The following is a 13,917-nucleotide window of genomic DNA, read 5'->3' as shown; positions in this document are numbered from 1 at the left end:
CTATATGATATATTTAACTGAAACTGCTAATCAAAACAACCAATGATTTATAAAGAAAAATCATGGAACTCATCAGGGGTGCCTAAACTTTTACATACAACTGTAATAATATAATTATTGTGCTATAAATTTGTGTCATGTTTGTATGCAGTACAGTGGCAGGTAGTGATGGTTAGTGCACTTGGTTTCAGTGCGGAAGGTTCAAACCCCACCCCAGCTCCATGTAATGTGGAGTTGCATCAGGAAGGGCAGCTAATTCAACGTGCAGATTCACCTTGGATTTGCTGTGACAACTCTGAGTGCAAAAACAAGGGAGCAATCAAAGGGGCTTACTCTGTACGTAGTACAGTAGTATAGTCTCTTCGATCAACCTGTAAGTCCTGATCTGTTCATCTTGAACGGGTCATCGACTTGAGTTAGGTACTTAATGCATTCAGTGACGCTATTGGGCATCTAAGTAAAGGTGTTCACCAATGGGGCACTCACAATGCCATCGTTGATTATTCTACTACGACTGAAGACGGTTGCTCTGCTGTGTCTGTTTGCTCAAGGTTTGAAGAGGTTGAGAAAAACAGATGCTAACATCAGACGCACTTTCTGGGAAAGTGGGAAAAACCCAACCATTGGTCTCGTCTCTTGCATGGTGATGCCACATTACTTGGGAAGTGTCTTTGGTGTCAATTGTTTGAGCACTTGACCATCAAAGGTCAGTTTGAGATAAATGTTCACTGGGACCCACCTATATGACCTGAGAGATGTCCAGGTGGGTCAGGTGATGTGTTATAATTGACTCTTACTCTTGATAACCTCTTGACTGGATTAAAATGTCAAAGTTTTCTGCTGTATAGGACTTGTTGGGACTTGGATTATTGCAGTATGGGACCTGTTGGGGCACAGCAAGCGAATCCTGGCAGGTTGGTTGACCAGTGAAGTTAAAAATCCACCATCACTGGGTAGGTAATGACCTACTGGTTCCCTTTTGAGATCAAAGGTTAAGGTTAATCAGGCTTGTCTGCAGATGTCAAATTTTATGTAATACAGCAGAATTTCAACAAGCTCTAATGGAACATTTCATCAGAAAATGACATTACCATGGTGACAGCCACATACAGCAATGCACCAAACATGACTCAGATCCTGAGTTCTTGGTAACCGCTGATACAGACAGCAGATCTTTGGCTTAAACTACGCAACAAGCTCAAGCTCCAGAATCTGACGGTTTACAAGAGCTAAACAATCAGGCAACCACCAGACCCCACCCTCCCCACCCACACACACACACACCATCCTCCACCAGTGTATTAATTACTGTAAAGGCAGTGAAGTCACCTTTACCAACACATTTCATAAATCATTAAAAAAGTTCCAAGTATTTCAAATTTTTGTGTTTAATGAAAACCATGTAATTTCATCAATACTAGTACATTATGAACATGCATATCACAATCCAACAACACTCATGTCATAAGTTCTCTCTGTATTCTCTTATTTACAATAATAATAACCTGGGTGATCAATGTGATAATTTATCTGACACTTCATTGCAATTTACACATCTTCATTTATCCTTGCCTGAGCCTCACAGCCAACAGTAAAATCAAGTACTGCCATATTTACTAGTGCACACTAAATATCCATTTCGCATTTGGAACACATGGTGGAATATTGCTGGCATGAATACGGCAAACATATTTGTAACCACAACAGGAGCACAGCAGTTTCTCATAGTTTCTTTTCAATATATACACACACAAATTTCTTAAACAATTTCACATAGCGACACAGAAACCAAACAGCCTTTCACATTACATGTTTTTAACAAACAAAAAAACAACTGTAATCACCAGGAGACATACAGGAACCAAAGTCAGTGACATCAGCAGGAATGGTGAGAACAAAGGCTCTGAAGGGAGGAATTCTGAATCTTCTGAGTGTGTTAAACAACAGACAATTAAAGGGGAAACCCAATTTTAGAACCTAGGCTCTGGAACCATCCCCTCATCAGTCCTGGAATCTTTCAGTGGAGAGCAGCACCAGGGGAGGATGGCTAGGCTAAGGTAAACAGCTAACAGCATAATCAGACTTTTTTTTTAAGTTTTGTTATAGTTAGTGACAAACATGCAAGTTTACACTTTATGGCTCCTCTTTATGCTTCCTGACAATTTAAAGACATTTTTGCCTGTTCAGGGGCAACAAGAAGCAGTTTGATGGTGATGTTTTAGCTTGCCCCATGCTATTACATTAATTAGCTAGTTAGCCCATGATGCTGTTTACATAAGAAATCAACAATGCACCACTTCAGCTTTTACCCCAACTGAAAGACCCATGACAAAAATGGAGCCAAGGTTGAAAAATGTCAAATGTCTACTTTAACGTATTTACATAAGCAAACCCTTTGAGTTAGTAAAGTAATGAATTTTGTTTGACACCAAATTCCATGTTTGGTGCTTCCACCCATTCGGCTGTTCTTCTCTAAACACAACCACAGAAAACAACAACTTTTCCAAAACTGAGGGTGTCTAAATGATCTATTGGAATGTTGAAAGTCAAGATTTAGTCCATCCGGATCTTCTGGTTTGTCATCCTGTAAATAATGCTGTCATATCCTGGGTCCATGTTCCACAGGTTGTAAGCGATGGCGATAACGGAGAGGGCTAGCACGATCATTAGCCACAGCACGATGTTGAAGATTACAGCATACTGGAAGTTGTACTTGTAGGCCAAGTTGTAAGGGCTGCCAGGATTACTCTGCAAGTGACAAATGAAACTCAACACAACAGTAGAGGAATAATTCTACATTTAAGCAAAATGAGAAGGGGGGGAAAAAAAAAAAAAAAAAAAAATCAAAGATTCTGTGGTGATTCAATTAATAAAACAAGAAAGGGTGCTCACTCAAGATTAAACCAAGTTTAATCCATTTCAGCTTTCAACTGTTATGGCTGGACTGAACCCTTCCAGGTCACACAGATGTTTAATAGTAACCACGGGTGCACATTTAACCACTTTCTGGAAACAGTAGGGATGCCACAGAACACAGAAGTCACAGTTCGGTTTATATTTGTGTTTAGACATAACGGTTTGGTACAAGTTCAGTTTTTACATACAGTAGCTTTAATCTGTGAGCAGCAGAGAGCTGCTGTCAGCCACTGTAGCATCGTGACAAAATGTAAAGTTAAACTTTCTTTTTTCAATAAACATTTATGAATTGGCTTACACTTCCTGTCATTCATGTTGGGATGAATTTACTGTGCAGCACACTGTTTTGGTTTATTATGTTGCGCAATACGTGGAGCCAGACTAAAATGGTACATGGACTGCATTTATATAGCGCTTTTCCATCTGCATCAGACGCTCAAAGTGCTTTACAATAATGCCTCACATTCACCCCGATGTCAGGGTGCTGCCATACAAGGCGCTCAATACACACCGGGAGCAACTAAGGGATTAAGGACCATGCCCAAGGGCCCTTAGGGATTTTCCAGTCAGGCTGGGATTTGAACCAAGGATTCTCTTGATGCTATTAGACCATCACCTCCCCACTTCCTTCAATATTTTGTCCATTTTAAGTTTGTTTTGTTTTTGCGCAAATGACGCCAACTCATAAAACTTCACACTGTGCAGATTTGAAATCACAGTACGCAGTGAGGCTATTTGGCCGCCATCTCATCTGTGAAATTTGACACTAACTCATAAAATGTCAACATTTATATTAACTTGGTCGCATTTTCTGTATAAACTCAAACGCAGACTGAAATTATACAGGGACAATGACCCAACACAAACACGCACCAATACGTTTTCGCTTTTAAGTTCATATTTCAGAAGAAAAAGGTAATTCAACCAATTCCAATTACGCTTCCAAGGTTTTTGGCTTCAACTGGCTGTTTCCTTCTGTTCGATTCAGACAAAGCTGGCTGAGGGGATGACCACATCACCTGCACTAACCCCGCACTCCTGCGTGCACAGAGCATGAAACTCGAGTGACAGACTGTGGAAATGAAGTGAAATGTCGGTGACGTATGGAAACAAATACACACGTGTGTATAATCATACTGAGCCATACTGTGTATTCTGTGTACAGTTCTGTTCACTGAACAGTCAAATGTGTACCGTGCGGTTCAATACAAATACATGTATTGTGACACCCCCAGGAAATAGTCACTATAAATACGCCCAATATACAAGACTTAGGGCCATGTTTTGAGCTTGAGCTGTGTCTATGACTTCATCCAACTTTTCTCAAAATCATTTTGTCCTTGGCTGATCTTACATGGATGGACAGACTTAAGCCTGGTTCACACGGTAAGATAATTAGGCCGATATCAGACCTGATCCTCCCCTTCCGACAATCTTAAGGACGCCCCAACAGTCGTGAAGATGCTAAAGATAATCTTATCAGATATTCCTGCCATGTGGTGTGTTAAGAGCACTCCAACCTGCTCGGAAGGACGTCAGGGGCGCTCCGATCGCAAATCGGGGATATTCAACATGTTGGATTGTCTTGGTCCAATATTGCAGCGTGTGTGGTGTCCTCCGACCACAAACGAGCACGCAGCCTGCTGAATGTGACGTGGAGCCAATCAGAAAGTCAGGTGGTGGACACACGGAGCGGAAAATAAAATCAAAACAGCTGTTCTGACTTACCAGAAAGTCCAGTGAACACGGTGTCTCCACTCCTTTAAAGAATGCCTTTTCTTTTTGTATTGTTTTTTCCCCTCTGTTTTAAATAGTCCACAAACTATCTCCGTTTGTTTACTCTGAAGTCACGTTTAATCTCGAGAGATTTTGCGAGATTTCCTATCTGACCTGGGAATGTGCGTGTGTGGTGTGTTGTCTTTACAGTGTGGCTGCACGCCACACACTGTACAACCAAACCTGTTAGAGCTATGATTTTTTTTTATCTCCACGTACGTGGTCTCTCAGGTTTTGGAAACCTACAGATAATTTTAAAATCCTGCCATGTGAACCAGGCTTTACACAGCTGAAAACAGTAATCCTGTATACATCAAATAAAGAGCGAGCACATGAGTGAGAGAGATTGGGACATCCCTAATTAATGACTAATCATCATGAATTACTGAATTATGGCCCAGCCCTAATCAACGACTAGGTCAGTCAGACTTACAATCTGTGGAGATTCCAGAATCGATCGAGACTTTCTGGTCAAAGGAGCCTCAAACGTCTTCACCGTGACAATGTCCACCACTGCACTGTTGCCATAGAGACTGTACACGTTCTGTCCAAACTACAATACAAAAGGTACAAGAACAGTAACAGACAGATTACCAGAAGTGATGGCGTTAAGAAGACACGTCACACCTTCAGATCTTTTCTTACCTTCTGCAGAGCAGACGTAAGAATGGTGGTGGCGTCACGATACTGGGGAGAGTCTTGCCCATAAGACCTCTTCAATTCCTCTAAGCCAGACAGCTCCAAAGAGTACAGGTCAGGGGAGTGGTCCTTGGCTAGATGTCGGTGTCTCTGCAGCTACACAAAGTGCAAATTCTAAGCAAAAGTGACGCAGTTCGTGTATATTGTATAGTTTGTTTGTTTCTGTTGAAATTGGGATGGGGTTGTATTTCCCATGATGACTTACCAGAGCAGTGATATCATGGAGCACTTGAACCTCAGACAGAAAGAGCAAATCAGCCTAGAAAACAAAACAAGAAAATTGTAAAGTAAATCCTAAAGAAGGGAACAGGAGGAAAAAAAAACAAACACATAAGCAGCTCATCAAACTGAAGAATCCATATTGCAAAGAAGATTATTCCTTAAAGTTCAAATGTCAACCTGAACAGTTGTGTGACACATTCTCTACTATTTAAACAAAAAAATGTCCCTTAGTTTGTGGGTTATTGAAGTTTAAATCCGAACACAGATTTTATGGTTTCTTTCATGTATGACTACTATTTAGCAATTGTGGATTGAAGTATTACTGTAGTATTTTGGCGAGACAAGTATGGGATCGCCACACTACAGAACCACCATGAGCCCTAGATGGAAAACACCCAGGCAGACAACTGAAGAAGCTATGTGCTCAATCATGCACAGAGAAACAAACAAACCACAAGCTGTAGTAGCTAACGTTCCCTCACAATGCAAGTGATACTCCTCATCCAAGTCTCCCTATATAACAACTCGTTGTCATGAAGTCATTTTAGTACTACCAAAAGATACTTCAAAGAAATCCAATAAGACATCCAATCATCACATCAGGTCACTGGTTTGCGTCTCGCATACATACAGTAAGACGGGAAGCACCAGGACCCTCAGGACTTGGTCCTTTATTCTCCTGCAAAAGTATTGGGATCATCAAACACCCTTGTCCCGCAACCTCATGACTCCCTAAGCAATTCCAGGCATCTCGTGATCTGATCTCAGAGGCATGAATGTCACTGCCAAGATAAGTAGATGTCTCTATAGGTTCAACACTTTCCCCACAAAGAAATACACTTTACATGGACAAGCTCAGGAAGTCTTTAGAAGCCTGGATCTTTGTCTTTATCCAGGACAGTTGTAAACGCAGACACTCAGATTTCTCACTCAGCTTCTCAATGCTCCAATCAGTGTATCCATTGATATTGCAGATCAATGGAAAATCACAACTTTGTTAGCAGAACCATGGTAAAACAAGTTTCCTCACCAAAAAAGGCACCTCAGCCACTGGTTTCCACAACCCCACCCAACACCCACTCCTACTACACCAAGTCAATGTGACAAAGTGTCTTAGAACAGTGTTTGTGAAATGAGTAGATACGAACATCATGAATTCAGATTTAGGTGATGCTGTAAAGATAATGACCTCGACATTTCGGCTCAGTGAGTTGAGGGGCAGCGAGGTGAGCACAGAACCCTCTTGGGACAAACGGGCACGAATCTGCTGCAAGGTAACCGGCAGTTCCTCGAAAACAGCGTTGGCTTTGCCAAGCATGTACAGCCTCTGAGAGAGAGAATTTAAGAGGAAACCATCACAGATGCAAGTGTTCACAATAACTGCACAGAGTTCAGACAAAGTGGAATTTAATGCTACCTCTTCACTAGGGGCCAACTGCAGGACAACTGGAGTGTCCTCAGCAAACAGAGAGTGGACAGTCTCCGCGACGTTATCCAGGGTGAAGGGAACCGGCTGGAATGATAATGATACAATGAAAAACTATGCAATACCCGACACAAATTACAGCCCAGTGTTCAACCATAGCTATAATAAAAGTAAAAATAAAGGGTGAGTCCCATACACTTTTTACTAAGCTTCAAAGACGTGCTAGCTATAGCTGCACATGTGCGGGTCCACAGCACAATGAGGTACTGTGGCCAGTTCCATTCCACACCACCTTATACCTTCCCTAACTTTTTTAGTCAGATACCCCTGTTGGGTAATTTAATTTTCCCCTTCATATTTTAGCATTCACTCAAAGCTTACTTGTTTCATATAATGTCCAACCTCTGATTCATCACACCCACATCTATAATAAATTATATGTTTAAAAAAAAAACATATGCAAGAAGCTAAAAAGATGTGATGTAAATTTGGAAGCCTTCTAAAATGCATGAAGTATAATCATGAGGTCACAAGTTTGTTTGACTCACATTCTCCAGAGGATAGGAAGCCACAGTCTGAGGGAAAGCCAGGCTATCAGCTCCTCTCACCACCACCACAACGCTGGCTCGCGGACGCTGGAACAAAGAGCCAGCCACAAGGCCAGGCCAGGCCAGATCCTGAACACAAACACACAGTGTAAAAAGAGCAATCATCACAGTATTTCACCTGTCATAGAAGGAACAATTCAAAAGGGAAAAAATCCTTAAATTTAAGAGAAGCCTGACAAACTCAAGTTAAATATGACCAGCCATTTTTACGTGAGAACTTTTACTAGTTTGAATCAGACATTAACAGATATTTCTGTTAATGTTGGTTAAAAAAATTCTTGTAAAATTTGTAAAAACCTTGTAACTGTTAGAATGGTCTAAGCAGTGGGTCACCCCTCTGAATCTGGTCTGCTTGAGGTTTCTTCCTCATTATCACCAGAGGGAGGTTTTCCTCATCACTTTGAAAAGTGAAGCAGACTGAGGCAGCATTTTTGTGATTTGGCACTATACAAATAAAATAAACTGAATTTCAATTTTTTGTGGATTGTCAGAGAGGTGGAGCGGACCAGAAAATATAGGGTGTCTCAAAAATGTACCCAAAAGTACTCTGAAATATGAATACCAGGAAATAATGGTGTTTTTCTCATTTCAGGAACCCTAAAGTTTGTTCTACAAGACATTAAAGTCCAGGAAAAATGCCGCAGTTGACCCTAATTCAGAGAAAAAAAATAGTCAATTTCTGTGCAACGCATCCTAAGGGTTGACTTGCATCTCTTTCTAAACAAAATTTCTAAACAAAATCTCAAAGCAAACTAACTCCCCAGAAAATGGTACAGAGACATGAATTTGCTAGGAGGTTTTCAGGAAATCTGGAGACGGATGATTTGTTTCTTAGCAAACTTCAGACGAAGAGGTTATATTGATCATGTGGTTTAAAAGATAAAAGGGTTAAATACTGACTGTGCACTGGGGAGAAAAATTACATGTTTTGGCCACATGGTCATGCAGAAAATGTCTGATAATATTGATTGGTTTTTCTGTGCTGTCAAAATACTTTTGGGTACATTTTTTGAGACACTCTATACATAGATTATGAAACACAAAAATGAAATTAAAATCTGCATGATTTTAGAAGCAAAAATCACTTGACAATGTCCTTCACTGATGAATAAGTCTATGTTCTGATACATGACATTTTTGGCCACATTTTTGATCTTTTCATTCTTCTGTTATTTCAAGGTCTATTTAATCACATATTTTACAAATGCTTTATGATGCATAACATCCCACCAACCCCAGACAAAACCTGATCATCTACCCTTTAAGATGTTGTACTGGAATTATATTCCTCTTCACAGTGCTGATCAGATTTTCGACCATTCGGTTGTTCCTGCAAATGTTACAGAGCTCTCCACTCATTGGTTGCTAATAATAAATGTGTGCATTGAATAGATTCAAATTTGTTAAATGCAGCAGGAATTTGAATATCTGGGTAGCAACCAACTCTTTGGCTACAAGCACACCTCATTTATTAAACTTTGTCATCTAAAAACAGAGTTAACTTAAATGGATTTATATTAGCTACAAATAAAGCACACAGATAAAAATATGAAAGCACCTCTTGAACTGAGAAGCCCATGGTTAAAGCCACCAGATCAGCAATCTTCTCTCCAGAAACAGGCCAGTCTCCTTTTTGGAAAGACACATATTTTGGAGCCTGAAGTACAGTGAAGGCATCGCCGTGGACACCTATGGACAAATTGGATTTGATCAAAGTCGAGCTCAACATGAAGTTAAAAAAAAAACCCCAAAACAAACAAACCATGCAATAACAGTATAAATAATTACAAAAAAAAAACATCAAAAATGTCATTTATTGTTGAGGGAAACATATGGAATAATATCTTCATTGAAATATTGCTGGCTGCTAATGGAAGTGAAGGTTAACAAAGTGGAATTGCACTTATGGATTATAGTATGAATAAACCATGTTACAGTAAAGTGGTGTTAAAATCTGGAATTAATTATTTCAACCTTGCAGAAATAAATGTATCAACAGACAGCATTTTCATGACATCATTGAGCTGTGTATGATACAGCTAACTGTCCAACTCAGCATTCGAATGAAACCGGGAAAATCTGGGAAACTCCCTTCAAACTGGTGCTGAAATCCGGGATCGAACCAGGGACCTTTAGATCTAAAGAAGTTTGAAGGAAGTTTCCCCGATTTTCCCAGTTTAATGTACAATTTATTTTGGGGAGCGAACTCAGAAGACTCAAAGACTGACAGCGAATGGACTTCAATTTTAGATGTTGTATTGAAAGATGCCTTCATTAAACAGAGGGTTGCTATAACAGCTTGCAGGCTGCTCACACAGTGCTCTCCCTCAGCATGGATCAGTAAAATTATGTGATTGGTTGAAAAATGTTGCATTTGACATTCATATGCGGTGACTGCTCGCACTGCATATATCTGAAATGGTATATCTAAAAGTTAAACTGTGTTTTGTCTGAGTAGGGCGGTAAGCAAAAGAACAGAATGCATCATGGCATCTCAGAGGAGGTATGAAGTTATTAAATAGACTGAGAACATGGCCATGAGACATACTACCCAACAACTGCATTGAGAATAAGAAGTTTCTGGGATGGCTAGATCACAGCAGGACCATTAAAAGCAACCTCATTTATCACTACCCATCACTGGCTGCAACAGTCAGGAATCCATATACATTCGGGCACAAAGATTTTGTTGTTTCAGCCATGCACCCCAGCATATTCATATTGAAAGCAAAAACAGGAATGGGTTCATATTACAGACTTTCAGCTTTAACATCAGGACAGAAATGAATATGCTTAAAAAAACAAAAAACCCATGGATACTGTTTGTTACAGTAACTGTAAGTACACTCAACAAAAATATAAACGCAACACTTTTGGTTTTGCTCCCATTTTGTATGAGATGAACTCAAAGATCTAAAACTTTTTCCACATACACAATATCACCATTTCCCTCAAATATTGTTCACAAACCAGTCTAAATCTGTGATAATGAACACTTCTCCTTTGCTGAGATAATCCATCCCACCTCACAGGTGTGCCATATCAAGATGCTGATTAGACACCATGATTAGTGCACAGGTGTGCCTTAGACTGTCCACAATAAAAGGCCACTCTGAAAGGTGCAGTTTTATCACACAGCACAATGCCACAGATGTCGCAAGATTTGAGGGAGCGTGCAATTGGCATGCTGACAGCAGGAATGTCAACCAGAGCTGTTGCTGGATATTGGCAGGAACTGGTACACGCTGTCGTATACGCCGGTCCAGAGCATCCCAAACATGCTCAATGGGTGACATGTCCGGTGAGTATGCCAGCCATGCAAGAACTGGGACATTTTCAGCTTCCAAGAATTGTGTACAGATCCTTGCAACATGGGGCCGTGCATTATCCTGCTGCAACATGAGGTGATGTTCTTGGATGTATGGCACAACAATGGGCCTCAGGATCTCGTCACTGTATCTCTGTGCATTCAAAATGCCATCAATAAAATGCACCTGTGTTCTTCGTCCATAACAGATGCCTGCCCATACCATAACCCCACCGCCACCATGTGCCACTCGATCCACAACATTGACATCAGAAAACCGCTCACCCACACAACGCCACACACGCTGTCTGCCATCTGCCCTGGACAGTGTGAACTGGGATTCATCCGTGAAGAGAAAACCTCTCCAATGTGCCAAATGCCAGCGAATGTGAGCATTTGCCCACTCAAGTCGGTTACGACGACAAACTGGAGTCAGGTCGAGACCCTGATGAGGATGACGAGCATGCAGATGAGCTTCCCTGAGACCGTTTCTGACAGTTTGTGCAGAAATTCTTTGGTTATGCAAACCGATTGTTTCAGCAGCTGTCCGAGTGGCTGGTCTCAGACGATCTTGGAGGTGAACATGCTGGATGTGGAGGTCCTGGGCTGGTGTGGTTACACGTGGTCTGCGGTTTTGAGACTGGTTGGATGTACTGCCAAATTCTCTGAAACACCTTTGGAGACGGCTTATGGTAGAGAAATGAACATTCAATACACGAGCAACAGCTCTGGTTGACATTCCTGCTGTCAGCATGCCAATTGCACGCTCCCTCAAATCTTGCGACATCTGTGGCATTGTGCTGTGTGATAAAACTGCACCTTTCAGAGTGGCCTTTTATTGTGGACAGTCTAAGGCACACCTGTGCACTAATCATGGTGTCTAATCAGCATCTTGATATGGCACACCTGTGAGGTGGGATGGATTATCTTAGCAAAGGAGAAGTGCTCACTATCACAGATTTAGACTGGTTTGTGAACAATATTTGAGGGAAATGGTGATATTGTGTATGTGGAAAAAGTTTTAGATCTTTGAGTTCATCTCATACAAAATGGGAGCAAAACGAAAAGTGTTGCATTTATATTTTTGTTGAGTGTATGTGTTGGTAGGATATTATTATGCTGGTCATGTAACAGCCTAACTCAAATAGCCCAAATAACCTAAATCTTCCAGAGATACATGAACCGAAAGAATAACTTTCCGAACCGAAAAGGGAGTTAAAAAAAAAAGAAGCTTTGTTCTCTCCGTCTGAGAATCGAACACCGGTCTCCCGCAGGTGACAGGTGGGGATATTTACCACTGTACTAACAAGGAATTAGCAATGAACACAGAGTCACAAAACATCACTTATGGCAACTGCCATAAGCAAAGGCCCAAGATTTAAAGTTATGACTGCTGTAACTGTGACAACTTCCTTTTAAAAACAGCTTTCTCTATCACCACACAGTGTGAAGCAACAGAGGGGGAAAAAAACAGAGACTCTGCACCCATTAAACAGCTATGGAGAGTTTTACTTTCTGTAGCCGTTTAATGGCTGCAAAGTCTCCCTATTAACAATATTGAGGTTTCAAATCCTGCAAAATCTCACAAGATCTCAGAGAGGTGGCTTTCACTGTGAGATATATACACACACACACACAAATATATATATATATATATATATATATAATTATAGTTTAACAGCTGTTAACAAGCTACAGAGTCACTTCCAAAAAAAAAAAAAAAAAAAAAAAATCTTATTCACACCATCTAAATCGTGTACTGCCAAAGCTGGCATGGTGTTTTCCCTCACCCGTTCTCTGCACGTCGATGAGCGTGTAGGGTATAATTGCTCACGTGTCTATTTTGGAAATAATTTGGAAAAAGGTGAGCAGATCTTCACCTAACTTGGCAGGAAGACTCATGAGTTGGGTGTCTCTTTGATGAGCAGCTCAGTTAAACATCATGGTCACCAAAAATGCAGTCCGTATTAAACACATTTTTCAAAGATATCATTATCTCCGCAAACCAACATGGCTAAAGAGAAGACGTCAGGCTTACATCAATATGTAAACTATAAAGGGTATGGGTGATGTTATAATGTCTCCCAAAATACTATGCACAGTAGTATGTGCATGTGCCAGTTATGCATGGACCTCCTCCATGCCTTTCACCTTAGTTGTCACTCAAACTTTGAGGATGGATGCTTGATACACATTTACTGTGCCGTATTCACCACATTAATGTCTAAGTTAACAGACCTCCAATCGATATGCAACATTAAAATTAACTCTTGCCCTTTCATGTGCTGCGTGTTCATGAAATAATACAGTAATACATTCCTACCCATAAAACAGGATAAAGTAGATTTTGAGCAACAATCTTTATCTAAAGGCAGAGAAGATGCCCATTTTCACACCTGTTTCTGACATTTATAGTCTGTGCAACTAAACGATGACAGTAAATACCACACGCAGTAAAAAAAAAATGTATTGTTTTAAACGCTGTGGAGAGGATTTAATTATAAATTTGTGACAGAGAACTAAGGTAAAGAGGAAGTAAGTCTGTCACATGACTGTCAGACTGCTGTTACTCTGCTAGTATAAATGTACATTGTTCCTTCCACGTTCATTTCAGCGATTTATTGACCAAAGAAACTACATGTAACTAGATTTTGAGACAGCTCAAAGAAATCAGACCGCATATGAACATTCTTTTTTTTTCCAGCAAGCTAAACGGCGATGCTAAGGCTAAGCTACGCTAGCATTTAGCGAGCTGTCATTCTAAAACATAGTGGCTGACGCAAATTGACGTCACATAGTATATCAATAAGACAACATACTCTAAAAAAAAATCGGACGGTGAATGTGTAAATCTTGGTCTTTCTCACCAGCAAAGACAAAAGAGTAGAGCACAAACACGACAGGGACTAAAGCCGCCATCCTTCTCCAGTTCATCAGCAACCAGCAGAGATCAGCTGACTCTG

At 40.6% G+C, this 13,917-nt stretch overlaps 1 protein-coding gene across 1 annotated transcript; it reads right to left on the bottom strand.

Annotated features, from left to right (window-relative positions):
• Positions 1 to 2,416: 2,416 nt before the first annotated feature.
• atp6ap2 (ATPase H+ transporting accessory protein 2) lies at positions 2,417 to 13,917 on the bottom strand. The gene is made up of 9 exons (XM_034185934.1): positions 13,822 to 13,917; positions 9,206 to 9,336; positions 7,588 to 7,716; positions 7,031 to 7,126; positions 6,803 to 6,940; positions 5,597 to 5,650; positions 5,338 to 5,487; positions 5,126 to 5,245; positions 2,417 to 2,748 (listed from the first exon to the last, which is right to left on the bottom strand). Exons 1-9 carry the CDS (start codon positions 13,886 to 13,888, stop codon positions 2,554 to 2,556), a joined length of 1,080 nt encoding a protein of 359 aa, XP_034041825.1. The 5' UTR covers positions 13,889 to 13,917; the 3' UTR covers positions 2,417 to 2,553.

The sequence above is a fragment of the Thalassophryne amazonica genome, chromosome 14 (genome assembly GCF_902500255.1).
Source record: "Thalassophryne amazonica chromosome 14, fThaAma1.1, whole genome shotgun sequence".
In the NCBI taxonomy this organism is placed as follows: domain Eukaryota; kingdom Metazoa; phylum Chordata; class Actinopteri; order Batrachoidiformes; family Batrachoididae; genus Thalassophryne; species Thalassophryne amazonica.
The sequence above is the reverse complement of the archived record's forward strand: the minus strand, read 5'-3'. Positions and strand labels throughout refer to the sequence as shown.